The sequence below is a fragment of the Amphiprion ocellaris genome, chromosome 13, assembly GCF_022539595.1.
Source record: "Amphiprion ocellaris isolate individual 3 ecotype Okinawa chromosome 13, ASM2253959v1, whole genome shotgun sequence".
Taxonomy (NCBI): domain Eukaryota; kingdom Metazoa; phylum Chordata; class Actinopteri; family Pomacentridae; genus Amphiprion; species Amphiprion ocellaris.
The window spans coordinates 31,751,979-31,770,880 of NC_072778.1; the positions used below are offsets into that span (position 1 = coordinate 31,751,979).

General features: G+C 40.4%; 1 protein-coding gene across 1 annotated transcript; it reads left to right on the forward strand.

Annotated features, from left to right (window-relative positions):
* Window positions 1-8,870: 8,870 nt before the first annotated feature.
* Window positions 8,871-18,790, forward strand: lpar4 (lysophosphatidic acid receptor 4). The gene is made up of 3 exons (XM_023272281.3): window positions 8,871-9,191; window positions 15,532-16,310; window positions 17,171-18,790. The coding sequence occupies exons 2-3, from the start codon at window positions 15,735-15,737 to the stop codon at window positions 17,654-17,656; spliced, it is 1,062 nt and encodes a 353-aa protein (XP_023128049.1). The 5' UTR covers window positions 8,871-9,191; window positions 15,532-15,734; the 3' UTR covers window positions 17,657-18,790.
* The last annotated feature ends 112 nt before the right edge of the window (window positions 18,791-18,902 follow it).

Here is an 18,902-nt window from a genome sequence, read left to right on the forward strand (position 1 = left end):
CTGCCACTCACCAGTAAACAATGTGGGAGGTCAGGCTATTAAAAATAACAATAGGTCCTGTTTGTGCTCCTCAACAAGTCAAGGTTCATTTGGGCTTTATGGACCTGAAAGGAGCAGAGAAGGAGCAGCACTGTGATGATTACAAAAACAGACAAAGAAAGGGGAGAGAGCAGTGTGAGGGAATAAAGGATCAAAAAAGCATAAAAAAAAGAGCAAAAAGTTATTGTATTACCCACAAACATGTTGCTCTCCATGAATAAAGTCATGCAGCTCATGTTTTCGGCATCATTAATATACTGACTGTCTTTTTGCTTTCACATGCGGTTCAACAGCACCCTCCTTTGGACTGATTTTTTTTACTGTGAGTATATAACACTGACTTCAGAAATGTTAAAGGCCTTGTTTCTGTATCATAGGTGAAGAATAATCAACATGCTATCTAATTAAATATCAGTTTTATCATTTTTATCTACATTTTTCATTCTTTTGAGTATTTCAACTGGTCCTACAGCAGGAGAAAAAGCACAGGAGCACGAATAACATGAACAGTGGATCTGCTCTGTTCTTGTGCCACAGTGAGCCACGACAGTGTGATAGTGGACCAGCATGAATAAGAAAAGCACTCAGAGAGCACAGTACTCCGCCAAGGCTGTTCATTCCCCCACATGGCATTGTCAGAAATGCAGCACATTTTTAAAAAAAAAATAATGCAGTATTTGTTTATTAGTTATTGATGATCACAAATCACGGCACTATAGAATGTGTCCATTTAATATAGAAGTAACCACAAACAAAATGACCTTGTGCTGAGCACAGGCATGTGTTATACATGTGTATGTTATGAATGGATACCGAATCGCGTGAACCAAATATGTAGCGGGCGGCGGGAATTGATGGGACTCGGAAACACCCCCACAATTTAATCAAGTGTTCCTTTTATGATATCGAGCGGATAAGTCCTGATAAGTCTACAGTGGTGGATTTGTAGTAGGATCACAATCATGTGATCGTCAGCAGGCAGCTGACGTAGTGTTCACTTGTTGTCATAGTTACAGTGATACAGAAATCTTTAACAAATCCCTGGATCCAGAGTATAAATCACATCACTGCCACAATCTAAGTAGGTGGTCCTTGTGTCATTTCTGACCTTCCCTGAAAATTTCATCCAAATCTGTTTGTTCATTTTTGAGTACTGTTGTGCACAGACAGACAGATTCGCAGATGAACAGACAAATGTACGCCGATCATCACATAACTCTGCCTCGTTCCTTGACAGAGAAATAACAGGCCAGAAAACACAATGAAATCATTTTAGAGGTCAACCTGACAGTTTTAAAATGAACAAAAATGAGTGTATTAAGAAAAAATATAGGGCAGCAGAGTTTTATTCATTGCAGCATGCAGATTTTGAAGTAATTAGACCTTAATGTTGGATAAAAAGTTGGTAACTCCATTTTATGGGGTAAGTTCCCAGTGATTCTCCAGAGAGTTACCTTAAAACAGCATAGCTGAAGAAACACCTACAAAAAGTACAATTGAAGTGCCCATTAGATTTTTAAAAAATGAAGGTGTGCTTATAAAATTGTAGGAGGAAGAAGAAATAGAGACTTTCTTTTTCAAGTAATTCGGGGACTTTTAGGGATTCTGACTGAATGATGTCAGTATTTGGTAACACACTATCATACAAAAGTTTGTGGTCACTTAGAAACGCCCTTATTTTTGAAAGAACAGCTTTTTTTACAATGAAGATAACATTAAATGAATCAGAAATGCAGTCTATACATTGTTAATGTGGTAAATGACTATTCTAGCTGGAAACAGCTGATTTTTAATGGAATATCTCCATAGGGGTACAGAGGAACATTTCCAGCAACCATCACTCCTGTGTTCTAATGCTACATTGTGTTAGCTAATGGTGTTGAAAGGCTAATTGATGATTAGAAAACCCTTGTGCAGTTATGTTAGCACATGAATAAAAGTGGGAGTTTTCATGGAAAACATGAAATTGTGTGGGTGACTCCAAACTTTTGAACAGTAGTGTAAGTCTGTTGTCTGCTGTATCACATCAATAAAGCAGATTAGGATTTAACTAAATTCATCATATCGTCAACTTCAAAGTCAACGAAGAACAACAAATTACTTTGAAATAGAACAAAAGAATTGCATTCCTTACAGTAAGAAGATTTTGAAGCAGTATTTAGACCTTCATGTTGACAATAAGTTGGTAAGACTCCATTTTAAGGGGATGTAAGTTCCTAATAATGTTAGTGGAAGTTACCTTAAAGTATGACTTTAAGTAAAAAACAGACAATAAGTTTTTTCAGAAGAAGAAAACATATCGATAGTTTCTTCTTTGAGTAATTAGTGGACATTTAGGGATTTTGACTTTATGACGTGGTTATTTGGTAACATAAGGCCTTTATCTGCTGTATCACACCAATAAAGCAGATTAGGACTAGACTAAATTCAATTATCTCCTTAAGTTGTGCCAATTTCTGAATCAATGAGAGCATGTTTGGAGAAGAGCTGATAAAATCTTTGACATTTTTTTACTGTATGTACCCTGAGACGAGGTACGTCAGCTCGTTACATCACAGAGACGAACAGCACCGTCTACACCAGCCGGGGTCAGTCTGGTCAGCCTGTCTGCTTCACCCATGGCTGCTCATGCTGCACCTATCAGTGCTGTGGGGAAAACAGCTGCTGCTCTATCTGAGCTTTTAGCTGCAGAGTCTCCCTCCGTGGCCTCAGTCACAGTCAGCACCATTGATCCGGTGTCGTCTCCGCTGTGCATGAACTGGCCTCTAATCAGGTCAGAGCTGAACGCTGCCTCTCAGGGGCGAAGGGCATCTCCAGACAGACACACAAACACACTCAGGACGCTCCCATCGCACTCATGTTAATATCAGTCCATAAAGCTCGAGGCTTCCTGTGTTGTACCGCCTCGCCGCTTTTGTCCGGCGTTGTTGTCAGGGCAGAGGTATGTACGGCACGACGGGGCTGCCCCTAAACCCTCCTGGAGCCAATGAATGAGAGGATGGACGGAGGCAAGGGGAGGAAGGCGAAGGAAATACACTCATCATCGCGTTAAAAGAGAGCAGGACAGAGGGGTCGGAGCAGAGGGGAGGTGGAGGCAGAAGCAGCAGAGGGGCTGCAGTAATGGGGTCTTTGTTCTGGTTGGTGTGACTCACAAAGCCTTAGCCAGGGCAGCACAGCTTAGTTACCAACTGTTACCAAACACAGAGAAAGAGGAGGAAGGAGAGTGTACAAGGACTTGGGGGTTGTTTCTGCACTCCAGTCAAACCATACATGTCTCCTGGTTCATCCAATCAACAGATTTCTCCTGTTCATGGTCTGTTTCAGATTTGATTAGATTTGTCTCTTGGCAGTTGGTTGCTTTGACTGTCAGACAGCCGTCATTACAGGACAGTTGCACAATCACCCTGTCAGAGCTGATTTGAAGTCATTCATTCAGCTTGTCAGACTTGGTTTTGAGGAGGCTACATGAAGCAGGTGAGTTTTGGAATAACTGACAGGTGACATGACCCTTTGTGTTAGTTTACTCAGCTTATTTATGCAAAACCATCTGGGGTATGTCAGAAAACATGGAATCACATAGTTGGAGTTGTGAGGTGTTTCTAAAGGTCCCTTATGGTGATAATCCAGTATTTTTGTGCTTCATGGTTGTTAAAACCTTCAAGGTGTGTAGTACTCCAGCATTCCTTTAAATGCTCACAACTAACCGGCAAGAGTTGCTATGTAGCAACCAGGCGTTGTGGTTTTCTCGCTCAAACTTTCCATAATCCTGTGTGCTGCTTACTAAATGAGTGATTCACAGTCACCCCACTCTGCCACTCATTTCATAAACATAACATCATCTGACAAACTCACCAAACACGAGTTAAAAACAACAGCTGTGCCGTGAATTCTGCAATATTTTCAAAAAGTCTTCATTTCACACACTCATTTATGTCAGCTGCTGCAGTCTATTGTTTGCTTCAGGCAGATGCAGAGAGAGTCTTCTTCCTGAAGGGGGCGGGGACAGCAGCAGCTCAGATGCATTTAAAGCTACAGACATTGAAATAGTTGGTTTAGAACAGGGCTAAAACCAGGAGCAGCCATGGTGAAATTAAACATTATTGTGGTATTCTGAGCTGAAAACAGACATATTCTGGGATCACATGAGATTTTCATTAATTTGCTGGAAAGGTACCTTTAAATAACCAGCTTGTACCACAGTGACTGGAAGGAAGGGATGACAGTTTAACAAGATTTGTAAAAACAACGCACATTTTAAAACTTTAGAGACCCCTCACTTTTTTGAAGAAATTTAACTGGAAAATATGTACTTTTAATATGATATGCTACAAACAGACATGAGAATGTTTTGTTCATAATATTAGCCACACTAAAGCAGCAATGGTGTCCGCTTTTATACAGACAGAAATATCTCAAAAACTGTTGGATGAACTGCCGTCACACTTGGTGTAGACATTCATGTTCCATTCAGGACAAACTGCCAGTTGTTTTTCCAACCAAAGAAGGATTTCTGAGATTAAACCATTAATTGCTTTGAGAGATCTGCGGGTAGTCATGTGTGCTTTTATTTATTCTCAAGCAGATTACTACACAGTGATGGAATATAAAGACGGACAAACCCTCTGTGACTTCACCCATGGGTTTCCTGAACAGTGGTGATTGAGTCCTCTTTACATCATAAAAAAGCAAACAGACAGAGCAGAGTGGCCTCACATTTTAATATGCAGAACTTTAAATCTCAATACAGTTGAAACGGGTGAGTTTTAAATAAATTCTCACAATGTACAGTGGTGAACATGGATATTTGCTATACACACCAAAATAGTTTTTTGTACCAGGCTGTAAACTTGTTTATTGCTGCAGTAAAGGAGAACATTTAAACACTGAGGGTCTATGGAGATTGACTCATTTTTGGAGACAGCCTCATGTGGACATCCAGAGAACTGCAGTTTTTGGTGCGTCTGTTTGGTTCATTTTTCATCTACTGTAACTCTCTTTACGTAAGTTTGAGTGTTATCGATCTCACACCTGCAAGTGCTACAGCTCGCCTTGCCATAAGTGAAACCACATTACTCCTACTTTAGCCTTATTTCACTGGTTACCTGTTTGTTTCAGAACTGATTTAAGAGTTTTTAACTGGGCTGGGTCCAACATATCTTGCTAAACTCTTGTTTCCCCCACTTAGGTGCTTCCAAAATCCTTTTAAATCCTTCTTAAAGACTTAGTACTTTGATCTGGCACATAATTCAGCCAGAGTTGAGACTATTTGTTATCTTACAAGATTTTCTAGGTTTTTTTCTCGTCTCTAACTGTTGTACAGCTCTTTGGTCAGTGTTTGTTGTTGTAATATGTGCTCTATAATTAAACTAGACTTCTGTCATTGCAGCTGAAATTAGCTTACATTTTACCAAATCAACGGAAAACACTTTAGATTGCAGCTAATGAAGCAATGACATGTTGAAGTTCTGTAAATGGAGGCGAATGCAGGAATCATGTTATGAAACAGCATTAAAGGAAATATGGCTTCTTCTGACTGTGTGAGTCATGCTTCTTTAAACGCATGTTCTTCAACACCAACAATTAAGACGGTTAAAGACATCTGGCGGTGTGTCGAGTGTTGTGTGTGTGTGTGTGTGTGTGTGTGTGTGAGTGTGTGTGTGTGTGTGTGTGTGTGTGTGTGTGTGCGTCTGGGTTCAGTTTATGCAGTGAGCAGGATGTCCTGTCCTCCCTGCTGCTATTGTGGAGTGGTCAGCCTGCCAGACGCTACCCCCAAAGACCACTTCCCCTCTGTCAAGTGCCTCCCTCTTTCTCCGTCACGCACAAACACACACACACACACACGCACACACACACACACACACACACACACACACACACGCACAAGTAGCCCCATGCCAGCCTGAACACAATGGGAACCTGTCCAACGCCGCCCTGTCACCTGGTTAAAAATAACCTCAGACGTTATGATTGTGTTACAACAATGGTGTGGCAGGACTTTGATCAGCCAAAATAGCACCGTGCTGTTATTCTGAGGTATCACGCACCGTACTTAGTTGTGTATTTGGCCTGTGTAAAATTGGCAGGAGCACCGAAGATGTCACTTCCATTTTGAACTTTAATTATATTTTCTTTTCATGCAATCTTTGTTTTTGTTTTTTTTTCACTGGAAGTCTGTTATTAGCAGGTCTAAAGCCAGTTGACTGTTGGGAATGTCTTGATCACAGCTCACACACAAACTCCTCGTGACAGTCTGAAAATCTTAACATTTTCCAGGCTGTTGTACCTTTCCAGTGTTACATTGCTTACAGTAAGCGGTGTGAAATTAAAGTTAAAGAATGAGAAAACTGTGTATTTGAAATGTTTTGCGTTTTTATTGCTCTGTTTGCCTTTGCTTGTGTATATATTTCAGTCACTGCTATAAATAAAGTCTAATGGCTGCAGTTAGCATTAAAAAAAATTTACCCACAGACTCGTTAACCTCTGTCATTCTGTTGGGTCATTTTGTGTTTTTGTATTTTTTTTGGACTCAACACACAATATGAAAGTTATTTGAGGGCAGAAAACAGTTGTTTTTAAATGAAAGGGTTGCTAAGAGTCTGGTTTGAAAATGTTTCCTTTTGTAAAAGGATTGTCAGGAAAATATGATTATCGGTGACATTTTTGGGATATTCTTCTTATTACTCTGCCAAGGAACAAGGCGGAGTTATGTGACGATTGTCGTATGTTGGTTTGTCCGTCCGTCTGTCTGTCTGTCTGTTGCAACATTACTCAAAAACGGACTACCGGATTTGGATGAAATTTTCAGGGAAGATCAGAAATGACACAAGGACCAAGTGATTAGATTTTGGCAGTGATGTGGCTTATAGTCTGGATCCATGGATTTGTTAAAGATTTCTGTATCATTGCGAGATAGCGGCATGGTGTCACTGTAACTATGACAACAAATGAACACTATGTCACATGGTTGTGATCCTACTACAAATCCACCACTGTGGACTTATCGGGGCTTATCCATTGGAAGTGATACTAGGAACAATTGATTAAACTGTGGGGGTGTTTCTGAGTCTCATCAATTCACGCTGCCCACTACATATTTAGGTCACGTGATTCGGTATCTGTTCATAATGTACACATGCATAACACACACATGTGCTCAGTGCAAGGTCATTTTTTATTAAAGATTTCATGTTTTCAGAAATGATACGACTGAGCAGCCTTGGCAGAGTACTGCACTCTCTGAGTGTTTTTCTTGTTATAATGAGATTAATTTGCAGTTTAAGGCATCATGGTTGGAATAGACCCACCAGGAACTATCTTTAATGACAAGAAGCACAAGTAGCTCTGCAACAGATTCCTAAATTCAACATCATGGAGTCCCTCTGTGGCAGAGCTGGGACATAACTAAATGCATTTGCTGGAGTTCTGTACCTAACTACAATTTTTTGAGGAACTTAAACTTCACTTGAGTCTTTTCTTTTTCATGCCACTTTCTATTCACACTCCACTACATCTCGGAGAGAAATATTGCACTTTTACTTCACTACATTTATCTGACAGCTTTAGTTACTTTACAGATTAAGTTATGTTGAGGTGTCTGTTTGTTTTTTTTTGTTTTTTTTTACAAACCAGACAAGTAATCAATGGATAAAACATTCAGCAGGTCAGTTAAGAAATAAAATAGTCATTAGTTGCAATTGGACACGAAATAATTCAAAAAGAGCTTGAACTCAGCCAACTATGACAGTAAAATACTGCTGTTACATGAATGCATTAACAGTTCTAATCAGGTTGCATAATATATAACAGTATAACAGTCACAGGGAACATTTTTCTGTTTTGAGTACTTTTAATTTTAAGTTAGTTATTTTAGTGATAAATTATATTGTCAGATTTTAACCTTAAATTAAAAAATGCTTAATGTAAATATGTGTAATACTAAATTTGTACAATAAGCAACGTTATAGGGTCTGACCCTTAACATTGAAACTTGTTTAATCTTCTCTATTAGAAAACACTGTGGGTCAACGCCTATCACAAGTCTGCAAAATCTGCTTTTAATTCACTTCTTAAAACCCATTTTTATAGACTTGCTTTTACATATTGTCATCTATTCATATATTTTATTCTCTTTTTAAAAATGATATATTTACATATCTATTTTATTTAATTGAACATTTCTTTACCTGTTTTTTATGGTATTACCCTCTATTTTCTGTAATTCAGTAGGTTCTTTATCAGCATTTTCTGTATTTCTGCTGCCTTTATTATTTTAGTTATGTCAGTTGGTGTTTGTTACACTGATTTATTTAAACTGAAGTTCTGTATCTTTTACTGTGTTTAACTCTGTTTGTCCATTTCTTGCTTCCCTGGTCTTTATTTTCCTGTTTGGCCTTCTGTTGTTTAATGGTCTTCCTGAGAGCCTGTTTTTTTAGACCTGTAAAGTTCTATGTAAACTCTATTTTTAAAAGCTGCTAAATAAATAAAGTTAACTCTATTATTAACTCAGATGAGTGACATTAATGACTTTTAATACTTTAAGTACACTTTTGTGGTGATACTTAGACACTTTTACTTAACTAACATTTTCAAAGCAAGACTTTTACTTGTAAAAGATTATTTTTATAGAGTGCTTTTACCCATGTAAAGGATACTAAGGACACCAATAGATAGATAGATAGATAGATAGCTAGAGCCCTCCGTCTTTTCCTACTTCACCAAAGTCCTCTATTCACGCCTCCTCCTCCCCCTCCTCCCCCCTGCCCAGCCGAGGTGCTATTGTCTCGTTTCCTGTGACCATGCAAGCACACGCACGCACGCACGCGCACATGCCCGCGCACACGGCCGGGCTGAGCAGGCGCGGTGGACCGATGCGGAGCCGGAGCGGACGGAGCGAGTCGTCAGGATTAATGGAGGAACTCACACCCGCAGGAGTCGCTTAAAAACGGTGGCGCAGGTTACTGGCGTCTTTTAGTTACAGTCTGACTCGGAGTTGAAGGAGAAACCCCCAAATAAGCCGGTCTGAAGGCTGAACAGCAGCAGGACTTCTGAGGGGAAAAGTGTGGAGTTTTCCCTCTTTGACAGCTGCGCCGCTGCGCTGCTGCCAAGCGGACAAACATCCAGGAGGCGAGCTGTCACCATCCATTCAGCTGCCAGTAAGTCTGCTCCACACACCAAGTTTTTGCTTTAAAGCTGATAAAAAAAAAAAAAACATGTGCTGACTGTAGATGAGGAGAACTTTGGAGGAGCTGCTGCTAAAAGCTGCTTTACGCACAACTTTACGCACCAGAAACCTAATTTTTCACCGCTGACCTATCAGGAAACAACTTTACTATAAATGTGTATGACCAGACTTTAAAATAACAGCTTTCACTGAAAGGTAAATGCAACTTACTACAAAATGATTCAACAAGTAAGTGGACACCAAGAGAGCTTGTTTGTGTGTCTGCTCACTGTAGATTAATACTAGTTTACACCTTTAATGCAGTTCTCTGTTACACAACATCCCCACAAATTACAATCCAGCCTCAATAAACAGGAGCTAATTCAATTCCAGCCCAGTCAACACCTCATTCTCTCCACATTTTGGTTTAGAAAATAGTTTTGTTTATAAACTGAACCATGTTTCTTCATTAGTTCATGTTTTTTTAATGATACAATCAAGCAAATTTACAGTTTGGTTCTTAAATTGTCATAAAATAATCCCGTCACAGATCATCCCATCTCAAATTATCTTCAAATTTCTTGTCTTGTTAGAGTTATCATCCAAATATTCCAATTCCAACTACAGAAACAGAAGAAAATTAGCAAATTTTTGCTTCTGTAAACCTTAATCCAGAGAGTTATAGTGACCTCTGATCATTAAAAATGGTAAAATGTTTGCTTAATTGACTCTTTGCTCCCATAAAAGTAACAATTCTTTCAGTAATACTCAGAGAATTTAAATTCAAACTGCTTGTTTTGTCTGAGGAACAGTCCAAATATTCCAATTACAACTACAGTTTACAGTTAGGATCAGTAAAAGAAAATCTAATGACTTCTAAACAATAAAAATGTTCTAAAATTTGCTTAATGGACTTTCTGTTTTAATAAAAGTAGAATTTCTTTCAACAGTCCAAATATTCCAGTTACAAAAACAGAAAAAAAAGGAAACTAGCAAATTCTTGCATTTTTAAAGCTGAATCCAGAGAATTATACCAACCTCTGATCAATGAAAATGTTTGAATATGTGCTTGAAATTGACTTTCTGCTCTAATAAAAGTAGAAGTTCTTTCAGTGATACTCAGAGGATTCATGTATTTGTGGTAGTGAGTGCGGTTCCTCAATGAGAACAGCCTCTGAGCAGTGAAGATGTCCTTTCCAGCTGGACATTGAGCTCCTGCTCGTCCTCCACCTCCAGCCCTCGCTGCTCTGTTTTCTCTAAGCATGTGAGAGAAAGGAACAGCTGGATGTGAGCTGAGCCTGAACTCGATCTGTTCCTATCAGCGGGTCCCAGAGGCCTGTTTCTGTGGCTGCTGTGGCCGGCTGCAGGGGGAAACCCTGTATAACCGTGCAGCTGTCCACAACCTGGACACCAAATCAAACAGAGCAACATGCCTGAGCGAGTCTCAGCTCCAGATCTGCAGCAGAGGTGGAGCTTCTTCTTACTTTCAAACATAAACTGTATCGCAGCCAAACTCAACGTTCTATAGACTGGACTCCCCGCAGAAACAACATCAGCTGAATATGAGGCCGGCACCGTCGGGGGTCCTGGGCCTGAGCCACAGTACACACAGCACTATAGTGTGTGTTTGTGTGTGGCACATGTAAGAGGTTGCCTGCTTGTGTGTTAACGTTTGCATCTAGAAGTGTGTGTTTGCTGCAGATGGGTACAGTGAGGGCATTGTGAGGCTGTTAGGGAGGCGTGTGAAAACGCAGTAAAGATGTCACACTGCAGCTGGCACAGGACACGACTGATGGACTGCTCACACTCACAGCCCCGCCTTTGTGTGTGTGTGTGTGTGTGTGTGTGTGTGTGTGTGTGTGTGTGTGTGTGTGTTGAAAAGACAGAGGGAATCCTATCCAGAGACTCTCTAGGCTTTTAACACACGAGGCCAGAACAGCCGACCACCTCACTGCCGCTTTAACTCTGTTGCATAACAAAAGATAAGGCCAGTTTAACTATTTACATCGGGCAGTGCAGCGATTTAGAACTGCGCTACTGTAAAGCTGGGAGATATACTGGCAAACAAAGCTAATAAAACAGTTTAAATCAATGCGACAGAGGCTACAACGTCCTGAGATTTTAGCCCGTAATGTAGGTCAAAAAATGCAGCATCCAGCATCTGCCATAATCCAACCTGGCAGTGTCAACAAACACTTCAGTTTCTAGTGCAGGATTTTGAACATTTGCCATAAAATCCTGGTAACATCAGTTCAGTCTCAGTTTGGAATCTTGTGCTCTGAGTCTAGAGAGAAATTCTACAACAGCTTCCACATGATTTATAGCACTCCTTATGACTAGTAAACTGAAATGAATGTGTCAGCCCTTTGAACCTGAAACAGTTTGAGTGTTTTTTTAACTCTGCCAAGGAAATTATGGAGGAGTTATGTGACGGTCGGTGTACGTTTGTCTGTTTGTCTGTTCGCAACATTATGCAAAAACAAAATAATGGATTTGGATGAAAATTTCAGGGAAGGTCAGAAATGACACAAGGACCAAATGATTAGATTTTGGCAGTGATGTGGCTTATAGTCTGGATCTATGGATCTGCTAAAGATTTCTGTATCATTGTGAGGTAGCAGCATGGCATCACTGTAACCATGACAACAAGTGAACACTACGTCAGCTGCCTGCTGACGATCACATGATTGTGATCCTGCTACAAATCCACTGCTGCGGACTTACTGGGGATGTTTCGGGGAAATTGTGGAGATGTTTCTGAGTCCCATCAATTCCCGCCGCTCGCTACATATTTAGATCATGCGATTCAGTATCTGTGCATAACGTACACATGCATAACACACTTATGTGCTCAGCACAAGTTCATTTTGTTTGTGGATACATCTATATTAATTGTCCACATTCTATAATGCCGTGATTTCTGCCACGAGTTTTTTCAAGATTTTAGTTGTTGGAAATGATACGAGTGATTAGCCTTGGCTGAGTACTGCGCTCTCTGAGTTTTCAAATTTGTTCCAGTTACATTTTTTCTCACTGTGGGCTCATTTTTCCACTGCAATATAAAGTCCTGCACCTCGATGGAAACACTGTCACAGTTATAATGGCATAACATGACAGCTGCATTTTCAGCATTTTATCTAAGTGCCCGAATGTGTTACCAATACTGAAAAAATATGGAAAAAATGAAGGCTCCACATGTTATGAATATTTAGATATTTACATATTTGCAACCTTTACAAACTCAACTCGCGCATCAACTCTAGAAAGATGTTTCACCATCCTGAATGTATCTTCCAACAGCTCATTCCTTTGCATACTGTTTTTTAACTATGCAACTATTACTTTATTGATCTATTCTCTGTGTAAACACAACCTGCAGTTCACATGGAAATCTGAATTATTGTTATGTAACTGTTGGTCACAGCTGAGGTTGTTCTAGTCATTGCTCTTTACAGAATACTTTGTAAATGGTTTATTTTGGTTGAAATTTTGACTGAGACCTCTAGTGATTGTTTTCAATGTGATCTTCATGAAAGTTTAACTTCATTTTTCAATTTAAACTTGTTTTGTGTTGTATTTCCTAACATGCGCTGCATTCAAGGACTGTTCAAAAGTGGTTAATCCAATTATTCTTTTCTGTTTTTAGTGTTTTTCGCTCTGATAAATGGTGTAATTTTTGTGATTTTTTAAAAAGAAAACGTAACTTTCAAACCCACCAGTGGGTTTTGGGGGTTTAGAGGGTTACCTGAGAGATGTGAGGTCGCAGAGGAAAACTACAAACTTCTGTTTTGGCTGAGTTTAGCAATTAAGTTAATGCTTTTGTTTGTTTGGCACATGCCTTCATGGTTTGAGTCTTGGGAAAACTGCTGATTGTGTGCAGTGCATCACGCTGTTTGTTGAGATTTAAGCAGTGCTAGAGTTTATTCTTTTCTGTTTACACGTGCAGCAGGTGCAGGAAGATGATGTGTGGCTTCTCAACTGAAGCAAGTTTGTTGTAGTCGCTGTTAAATTCACACTTCAAACTGGCAGACTTGAAGACTTCAACATGTGTCTTTTAGGCCACAGTCTATCAAGAAGTGAGTAAACATGATGGTGATTTAACCAATGACTCACTGAAGAAATTATATGAACGTTCTTTGATGTACAGTATAGTACAGAATTGGGTTTCTGAGGCGGCATTTCTGTGCAAAATCACAGCTGCACACCCTGCAGGTATAGTTCTGCCAGACAGGGTGGGAATCTAATGCAACAGGCTCAATCTTTAACTCACTTGAGGGTAAAGCAGAATACTGTTGTTCTCTCTGCTGTTTTTTCTTGCCTCAAGACATTATTCCCCTTTCGCCTTCATTGGCATACGATGTCATACAGGTGACACTGAATCTCTGGAAGTGGGTTCAAAAACACACCTGCACTTCCTGCTTATTGCCATAAATGCTGTAACTGCTCCCCAAATTTTTCTTCTAGTACAAATAAGCCATGCTCCAACTGATGTTTGACCAGTATTTATTCTCTTCTTTGCCACAGCAAATCTTCTTTTCAGCAGCAAACACCGTGATAAACTAATATAAAGTAAATGATACTGACACAAGCATTTTATCAGCACAAAATAAAAACACAAACCTAAACAAAATGTCATTACAAAACAGAATTACAATCACATAACATGTGTGCCTTCTGAGCAAAAATTTAGGGGTTGTTACAGTCCTTCAATGTCCTCATATTATATTCATTAAGCTTAAGCTTAATTTATTAAGCATCCTTTTACCTTTGCTCCTTCCAACATAAACTTTTTCTTAATTGATCATGTGAACACCGCATGCTGTTCACTAAGCAGTATGCACTTTGACCACTTGGCAAATTCACATACATTTCATAACAACAATTTTCTCTGTACTAACATCAGAATCTCTACAAAGAAACACATCCTGTGCGACAGCTACAAATGCTTTCAAAGACAATCGAGGTTGATCTTCAAGAAAAACACATAAACATAAGTTCTCTGTCAAATCCAACTGTACTGGTGCACAGTTTATATTGCTGCCATGGAAGTCTTTCTTTTAACTTGATGTTATAGCTCTATGAATTATTCCAAACACACACAAAAATTGGAAAAATACACACTTGATTATTTTACTCATAAAGATTTTATTGTAATATGAGATAAAACATGGATTTCCATGATTGGAGTCTTTGGGCAACATTTCCGCAACACAAAAATGAAGTTTACTGTGGATGTGGAATATCAAGTGTGTTGATAAAACACAACACACTGTGACACAGATAAGATAGTTTTCACTCCACACATTCCCAACAGTCTGACATCACATATTGAAGTAAACAGCCAGATATACTCATTGTCTTTCACAATGTCAAATCATTGGAATTGTTAACATCTGACAAAACTATTGTACGTTCTGTGCAGCAGAGTTGTGTATCGGTGGGAGCAGCTCTGCACTGCTTTCACCCCCCGAAGTCAGCATGCTGAGTTATTTACTTCTTCCAGCTGGAGTTCGGCCATGGATTCTTTTCTCTGCTTTTATGGTTGGAAGTGGATTTTGCATTGAGCTGTTTACGCTAGTTCATGAATGCATGTAGATGGGATGTAAAGAAAGTTTACTCTCCTCTACAGTCAGTCTGCAGCACATGTTCCTGTCTCTGGCAGCTATTTACATTCCATAGTCCAACCTGAGTGCTGCATTTAACGCTGTCATGTAACTGAACAGACTCGTATTTCTACTGACAAAAAGCAAACATGCAAATAGGCACAAACGTATGTGAAAGTTAGAACTGAAATTTTACTAAATCCATGCATTCAATTTGCTTCACGAACATGTAGCAATACTGTATGCGTTTGACTTTTGCTTTTTTAACTGTCTGTGCAACTGCACATTACTCTGATGAATGCAAAACACTACATTGATTGCATTTTTAATATATTATAGGAGAAAAATAGTAATGCTTGTACAGCTTTGTAGTTTAGATTGAGGTCCTCCAGCCTATGATGGTAAAGATATGATGATAGTGAAAAGAAAAGTGGATGATTTTAAGGTTTTTAATGGATCTTGGATGCTGATAAATAATGTAGCATTACCGACTCATTCACCTAGATAAATACTTTTCGGAGGTTGTGTTTGTATCCTACAATTTAGACTCTATTTGTGAGATTGAATTGTCACATACATTTCTGCCATCCTTGTTCTCCAGTAGGTGCCTTGTTTAATGGTGTAAACATGTCAGCTTCATCTTCTGAAAAGCTGAAATGTTTTGCTTCTTGTTTTTGTAACTTTTATAGTGAGGAAGTGACTGAGTGCTTTTTCCTTTTCTGTCTGCAGGAGGACCGAGCGGCCCTGCAGTCGTGCATCCTGAGTGTCTCTGCCTCCGTTTGTGTGTCCACGATGACTGGAAGGGGGTTCGACTGGTGGGTCCCCCGCTGACACCTCCGATCCCCAGATATCCGCTCCAGCTCCCCCTTTCCTGACGCCTTTTGTGCACCCTTTATTTTGGCGGAGACCTCCTCCCCGTCTGAGCTGTCACCATGGCAAGCTTGGTGCTGAACGAGACTGGAATGGAGGATTGTGGGATTGACGACTCCTTCAAGTACAACTTGTACTCGGTGGTTTACAGCGTGGTCTTTGTTTTAGGCCTGATAACCAACTGCGCCGCCCTGTTTGTGTTCTGCTTCCGGATGAAGATGCGCAACGAGACCACGATGTTTATGACAAACTTAGCGTTGTCAGACTTAGTGTTTGTTTTCACGCTGCCCTTCAAGGTGTTCTACAACGTGAACCGTCACTGGCCCTTTGGGGATGGACTGTGTAAGGTGTCAGGAACTGCCTTCATCACCAACATCTACGGCAGCATGCTCTTCCTCACCTGCATCAGCGTAGATCGCTTCCTAGCCATAGTCTACCCTTTCCGGTCACGTTCGATCCGCACACGAAGGAACGCGGCGCTGGTTTGTGCCGCCGTGTGGCTGACCATCGTGGGAGGAGGGATATCTGTGACCTTCTTCTCCACCATCAACAGCACCACCAAAGCCACCACCTGCTTCGAGGGCTTTTCCAAGAGCACCTGGAAGACCTACCTGTCCAAAATCACCATCTTCATCGAGGTGAATGGAGACACATCAAAATGCATGCTACTTGTACACTTGTTTTTCTTTATTAAGACGACGGCATCGCAATGAGGTCCGAGATAATTTCTTAGTTGTTCTAAACGAGTACTGAGAAAGTTCCAGCAATGTTTCTCCATAATGTTGTTCTTAATGGCAGGATAAAGTTCTCTAAACTTTTCCAAACTTTTTTGAATAGTGATTTGTTCTTCTTTTGTCATCACGTAACATAATCTGACAGCATCCTCCAAAAATCCGATGAATGTTAGAACATTCTGTCTTAGTTCATGACAAATATCCTAAAAACATCCTTTTAGCATTAGATTGAAATGTTGTCTTTACATCATTATTAGAACTTTCATGTAATGTTAGCCAGTGTTGTGGGAACATTCCCTGCTACCTGGGAATGTGTTTTCCTATAATTTGATGTATTAGCAAAGGGAGAACATTTTGCCTGCAATCTTCTGAGGACGTTCTGGGAAGCTTGCTGTTGAGCATGTTCTTTAATAAAACATTCCCACAATGTTACATGACAACAAAAGAAGAATGTTCTCCAAGCAACATTTGGAAATTTGGACATTTGTAGAGTGTCTTTAAAGAACTTTATTCTGCTTTTAAGAACAACATTCTGGGAACTAAAACAAAGCTTTCTGCTGAAAACATTAGCAGAACTTCGAGGAACGTTCTTAATGCAATATTTGAAAAGATGAATATCCTAAAACATTCCGTGAACATTAGATTAAAATGTTTTCTTTCAAACGTTTCAGTAATGTTCGCTGGTGTTGTGGGAACTTTCTCTGATAGCTGGGGTTCCACTTATATCAAGTATTTTTTTGCTCTACTTCTTGTTATTTCCTCAGATTGTTGGTTTCCTCATCCCACTCTTGGCCAACTTGGTTTGTTCCTCGCTGGTTCTTCGAACGCTGCGTCGCCCGATGACTGTCGGTCACGGCTGCGAAAGCAAGCGACGCGTCCTGCGGATGATTCTGGTCCATCTTGCCATCTTCATCATCTGCTTCGTCCCTTATAACTCCATCCTCTTCCTATACGCGCTGGTGCGAACCCAGGCCCTGGCTAACTGCGCTGTGGAGCGCTTTGCCCGAACTCTTTACCCCATCACTCTGTGCATGGCCACTCTGAACTGCTGCCTGGACCCTGTAGTCTACTACTTCACCTCGGAGAGCTTCCAGAAGAGCCTGACCTTGGGGGGTAAAGGGGGCTCCCGGCCTGAGAGCATCCCCCGGAGCGACACGGAGACCCAGGACACCTCAAATGCTGTCCTCAGAGACACTCACACTCTAGCCAGCAATGGAAAAGAGACAAAGATGTCTGAGAGTCGATTCTGACTCCTCTGAGGGAAATAAAGAAGCACAGAGTGGGTTTGACAGGAGCCTTGAACTTGAAAAATAAAGCAATCAGCTGTTTGGTAATGGAAGTGGCCAACACATAACTCACCAGATTAGTTAATTCCTGAGGTAAGTCCTGAGGTATGGCCTGGGCTTTATGGATTAATCCACCAGAGGAACAGAGGAATGTATCTGTGTTTATTATGAGAGAAAACTACAGGGACCAGAGACTCGGCTACACAGGGACTATTGGGACAGTCCAGAGCCTCTGAAAGAGAGTCCAACACATCACCACTCAGGCTTAACGCCCACAAACACTCACAAATGCACTGGATTGTGGATAAGATGGAGATTTCTATCCACGTTGTTGCTGTTTTGTAACCCAATGAGCCCTTAACTTTTATTCTTATGAAGATCAAGCCTTGACAGAGCATTTTATCACCTTAGTGTTATGACACTCTTGTTACTACTGTACAACGCAGCATTGTGTCGACCTGCTGAGTCAGATGTGTCCCATGTTGAAGTTTAAGGCCACTAAATGTCTGTTTTGATTTGCTTTTGCATTGATTATCTCTATCCCCGGCCGGCGCTTTGTGCCTGTCCTCTCGGTCAAACCTACTCTGAACTGCCCTTTTGTCAGCAAGACTGTAAGTTTGAATTCGTGGAGGAGTTTTTCTGCATTTTCACCAATTGCAAGCTTGTTCTCGGTGCACAGGGCAGCTCTGATTTAGTCTGGGACCTTGGCCTGTGTGCTGTGTCACAGGCCAAATGCTTATTATGACTGGAGCAATGGTCCATTGTTTGCTTCTGAATGAGCTCTCTCTGTCTTAATCTGGCCTTAGACTGCAGATCTGCTCAAAGTCTCTTACACACTGCAATGTGCACACACTCCAAAGTACAGAGGAACACTGTTGACTGTTTACCCAAAATCTTACAAAGCACGAAGCACAAAAACAGTAATGAGTCAGCAGATGCAGGAGTTGAAATTGCTGAATTTGCATGTATGAATTTGTGGGCAAATTGGTAACTGAAAAGCTCAACAGTGTGTCGAATTTTGTCACGCAGTCCCAGCAGGATGTAAGATCTGACCACACAAGCCCATAAAGTGGTGAAATAAACTGATTTTGCAGGAGATTATGTGGTCAATCTTTTGCATGAAGTTCCATTATGGGTTAGGCATGCAGAAACTGTAGAACTTATTGTAGCATATTAACTGTGTTGCACCATCCTTTTTCATTTAACTGCT

Bases quoted from the DNA above. Each gene is read 5' to 3' on its own strand.
- lpar4 (XM_023272281.3), top strand. From the start codon at position 15,735: ATGGCAAGCTTGGTGCTGAACGAGACTGGAATGGAGGATTGTGGGATT. The intron at 16,311-17,170 runs GTGAATGGAGAC...TTATTTCCTCAG, and splicing joins AAATCACCATCTTCATCGAG to ATTGTTGGTTTCCTCATCCC.